At 43.0% G+C, this 4,363-nt stretch overlaps 1 protein-coding gene across 1 annotated transcript; it reads left to right on the forward strand.

Moving 5' to 3' along the window:
* The first annotated feature begins 2,082 nt into the window (after positions 1-2,082).
* On the forward strand, positions 2,083-3,922 carry LOC124719717 (ankyrin repeat domain-containing protein 23-like). Its single transcript, XM_047244921.1, has 2 exons — positions 2,083-2,129; positions 3,442-3,922. The coding sequence occupies exons 1-2, from the start codon at positions 2,083-2,085 to the stop codon at positions 3,920-3,922; spliced, it is 528 nt and encodes a 175-aa protein (XP_047100877.1).
* The last annotated feature ends 441 nt before the right edge of the window (positions 3,923-4,363 follow it).

Raw genomic sequence — 4,363 nt, forward strand, 5'->3', positions numbered from 1 at the left:
GCTCTTCATTTCTCCTCTTCGTGAGGTTGTTAGTTTTGTTCTTTTGAGGCCCTGAAGCTTTTCTGCTTTTGCAGCTCTTCTTGTCCACCTCTTGTTCTCAGTGTTAGGCACTCAAATCCCCACAGTGCATCCGGTTTAAGTACTGTAAAGTAGTGTTTAATTTTTGCCTGGAATGATACTGATGTTTTATTATATCGGTTTTGGGTGCGTTTGTTTCCTAATTCCATTTTCCTCGATCTATCTATATTTGTGGTTTTATCTAACCCATTTCATTGTATCCTTCTCCCAGGTACTTAAACTTATCAACTTTTTTGATGTGTGTTCGTAAATATTTTTCTCTATTGTGTATACGTTCAATATATTGCATTTCAGCCTTTGATACTTGTAGTCCGGTTTTAGCTACAATTTTGTACAGTGTTTCTATCATTACCTTTGCATCTATTTTCTCATTAGAAATCATTGCAATTTCGTCAGCAGAAACAACATATGCCACGTCAGATCTTGGTCTTTCTTGTTCTACATGGATTCCTTCGATGTTTTTCTCTTGTAGTTCTTGACCTCTCTCTCATGACCTTGTCTGAGATCACACTGTAGGCAATCGGCGAGAGCCCATAGCCCTGCCGGACTCCTGTTGTAATTGTGAAGCATTCAGAAACTTCACCTAGGAATTTAACTTTAGAAGTTGTGTCTGTAAGTGCCTGTTTGACTGACTGTCTGCTGGTTCTGTCAACACCTGCTTGTTCCAGTGTCTGTCTACAGAATCGTTGGCTTTTTTTAAATCAGCGAATATAACGACTGTGTTCAGGTTCTGCATTTTTGTGGTCGTGGGGACTGTTTTCAGGTTAAGAATTCGGCCCGTGCAAAAACTACTTTCCCTCAACCCCGCTTGGTACTCGCCGGTTGTGTCCTCTGCTCGGTCTTCTGTCTTACTCAGCAGAGGCCTCAGTATGGAGCTGGGTAACTGTGTGTGCCCGTCCTGTCTCCCTTCTTACGTGGCGGATGGATTGTGGCTTGCTTCCAGTCATCCGGTATTCCTCCTTCCTCCCAGCAGTATCTCGTGACCTCGTAAAAGGTTTCAGCTGCCCACTCCCTCCTAGTTTTCACATCTCAGTCAATATCCCGTCTTCTTCTGGCACCCTGTTGTGTTTTGGCTGCCCAGCGTATTGTTCAAATGGTTCAAATGGCTCTGAGCATTATGGGACTTAACTTCTAAGGTCATCAGTCCCCTAGAACTTAGAACTACTTAAGCCTAACTAACCTAAGGGCATGACACACATCCACGCCCGAGGCAGGATTCGAACCTGCGACCGTAGCGGTGGCGCGGTTCCAGACTGAAGCACCGAGAACCGCTCGGCCACCTCGGCCGGCCGTATTGTTCAGTCTACTGCGGTATAGTGGCTCTGAAGGTGGGTTTTCCTTTCGAGGCTGTCTGGAAATTAGTGGTTGTGTTGGTTCCTCGCAGTTTACAAGATTTTGAAGTATTTTGCTTGTAATACAGAGTTGTGTTTGTTGTTGATAATCAGTTTGGCTGTTGAATATCTGAAGTGAAGGCCCACCTGCTTGTTCGCTGTTATTACTTCTTTGAAAGCATTTTAAAATTCCCTTGTATTTTTGTGACTGAAGTCTGTATCGATACGTCTCCTGCACGCTACTATTTATCTCATTTCGCGGTTGTTGCGTTAGATTTTAGTTTGTACCCGCCAAGAACCCCCACTTTTTCGCGATATCCCCTTAGATTCAATCCCTATTATGAAGTATTACCGCTATTCCACAATATTACGAGTTTACTGCCAGTGATATTCTAGTGGATTTTATTAAGGCGGCATATGGTTCTTTCACTTGCTCGCGTAAACTGTGATAATTTATTTGATGCATGTATGCTTTTTTTCTGTTGTTACCTGCTTTCTTGTTATCTCAATTCCTTTGCGATGTAACTGGCGGCTATGTAGTTAATGGCATGAGCTACAATGCAATTTTATAGTATTTGTGTGCATTATCTTTTTTTCTGTGGTACATTCGTTTTTTAGGAATAGGCCTCGTTGCCTTCAGATGTCACCTCTAAGTAGCGTCTGTGACTCAGACATGACGTCGGTCAAAGCCAGAGAGAAGGAAAATCTGTGGGGTGAGCAGTGCGTGCTGCGCCTGCTGTCAACATTGAGCTGGAACTGTGACACGATCTCGAGATGACGCTGTTTGCTTGAGGTGAGTTCACGTTGGCCGTCAAGTACATCACGTCACGTCAAAACATTCCACAATGCACTACAAACGGCGGAATTAACACAAGTTGTCAACAGACTGTCATGTCACGTCATGGCTAGTCTAGGTTTCTCGGGAAGAAAGTTTTGATGGCATCATCGTCTGCTAACATTGTAAATTAACCTATTTTTACCGCACTCACTCGTTTTATAACAGCGGATACTGTGATTTTGTATCTTCGTAATCTTTATTGTTATTATTATGCTTTGTTTTTGTGGCAAATTCCAAATGATGCATGTCGACTTCATTGTTTTTTCTTTCGGATGTTCTTACACGAGCAATGTCAGACATCTGAAAACGATAAATTATTTAATTTTTACCATAACAGAACAGACTCCCACTTTCTCGTAGCACAGACAGGTCGACGATCTGAAATGTTTCACTGCTCAGCACTTCATCAAACAAAACTGATGTAGAACACAGGTTATGAAATTTGTTTTGGCCATTAATAACCTTTGTCGTTGTTAGTTCCTCAATTGCGATACTGTGCTCTGAGATGGAACTGACGTGACATGACGTGGCGGGCAGTGTGAATACGGGCTGACGTCACCGTGTCGTGACGTGATGCCCGCCCATTCTGCTTATCACAGCTGAGACAACAATTTATTACAGGTACCAAATACAAACGCTTTGGTGCCTAGAAAACTCCTATCTCAAATACACAGCAAATACGAAGGGAATCTATCTGTACTAACTACATAGGATGCTTTATGGGCAACCAATCCCACGTCGTCCTGACTGCTCACTCTGAGGTCAAAGCAGAGCGTGAAATCGGACACTAGAATTTATTCATTATTTTTTTTCTATTTATGTATCATTAAATAAGGTGTCTTTGACGTCTTTGTGCCAATGCAGTTTGCATCCTCAACATCAGTACAGTAATGTCACATTATCTTGGCTTCTCATCTCCCTGCAACTGAATTAGTAGAGACTGAACGAGTTCGACCTGCTGATAAGTGCATTCATTTCGTTGTCAGCTCTGACACTCAAGCCATTACTTGACTACCTATATGACTGATTTCAAACAAGGTTTTCACAGAGTAACATTTTGGATCTCCTAACCCCCTCTCTGTGTGTGTGTGTGAGTGTGTGTGTGTGTGTGTGTGTTTTAGATACGTTGTGGAGGTCATGTTCATGTCAGTGCTGCTATACTAAAACTGATGTAAATCATAATGTGATTTACAGGATCCTGACTGAGGAGCAGAAGCAGATGCTGGCTGGGAGGCTGATCATTGCTGCGTCAGAGGGTCAGACCGGCCAAGTGCGGGCACTCCTGGATGCGGGGTCGCCACTCAACGCGACAGACGCCAGTGGCGACACTGCCCTGCATGAAGCAGTGATGAATGGCCACGAAGAAACTGTCAAGTGCCTGATTGATGCCGGAGCAGATGTCAACGTCAGGGACTCGGATGGGATGACGCCTCTGCACTGGGCTGCATGTAGAGGTGGCGAGCAGCACATTGTACGGATGCTGCTGGCGGCATCAGCGTGTGTAGATGTCCAGGACGGTGCGGGGGAGACTCCACTCCATGTGGCTGCCAGATGGGGGTGTGCATATGCAGCGAAGGCACTGCTGCTGGCCGGTGCGAGGAGGGACATAAGGGGTAACAGTGGGCAGAAGCAGACACGGTACAACTATTTAGCACTCGACAAATCTTGTGATTAAATCTAAATTCTTCTTGTATTGCATAAAAATTTGCTATTCCCTTTTTTAAAGTTTGAACACAATACATCTTAAGGACCACACATCAAAGAAATTTTAAGAGGGGGTTGGCACAAGTTTTAATCTGTATTACTATACAAGGACAAGTCATTGTTTATCACATGATACTCTAATGAATGGTCAGACAGATACAGGACATACATAACATGTAAAGAGGAAAACTTTTTATTAAAAGTCTCTAAAAGCTCTTCTCTGATATACTTCACATTTGCACCTGATACTCTCATCAGCATTTAGTTGGATATATACTATGTACTTCATTCACAATTATAACATATAAATGTTTGTCTAACATTTACAGGGGAAAGGAGGTTACCAAGCATCTCGAAATGTTCTCAACTGATATAGTTCAAAGTTTTACACAATACTTCCATGAACTATTGA

The sequence above is a fragment of the Schistocerca piceifrons genome, chromosome 11 (assembly GCF_021461385.2).
Source record: "Schistocerca piceifrons isolate TAMUIC-IGC-003096 chromosome 11, iqSchPice1.1, whole genome shotgun sequence".
NCBI lineage: Eukaryota > Metazoa > Arthropoda > Insecta > Orthoptera > Acrididae > Schistocerca > Schistocerca piceifrons.

What these genes read in the sequence shown, in the direction of transcription:
- LOC124719717 (XM_047244921.1), top strand. Translation starts at nt 2,083, where the DNA reads ATGACGTCGGTCAAAGCCAGAGAGAAGGAAAATCTGTGGGGTGAGCA. An exon ending in GAAAATCTGTGGGGTGAGCA is followed by an intron (nt 2,130 to 3,441) that starts GTGCGTGCTGCG and finishes TGTGATTTACAG; the next exon opens with GATCCTGACTGAGGAGCAGA.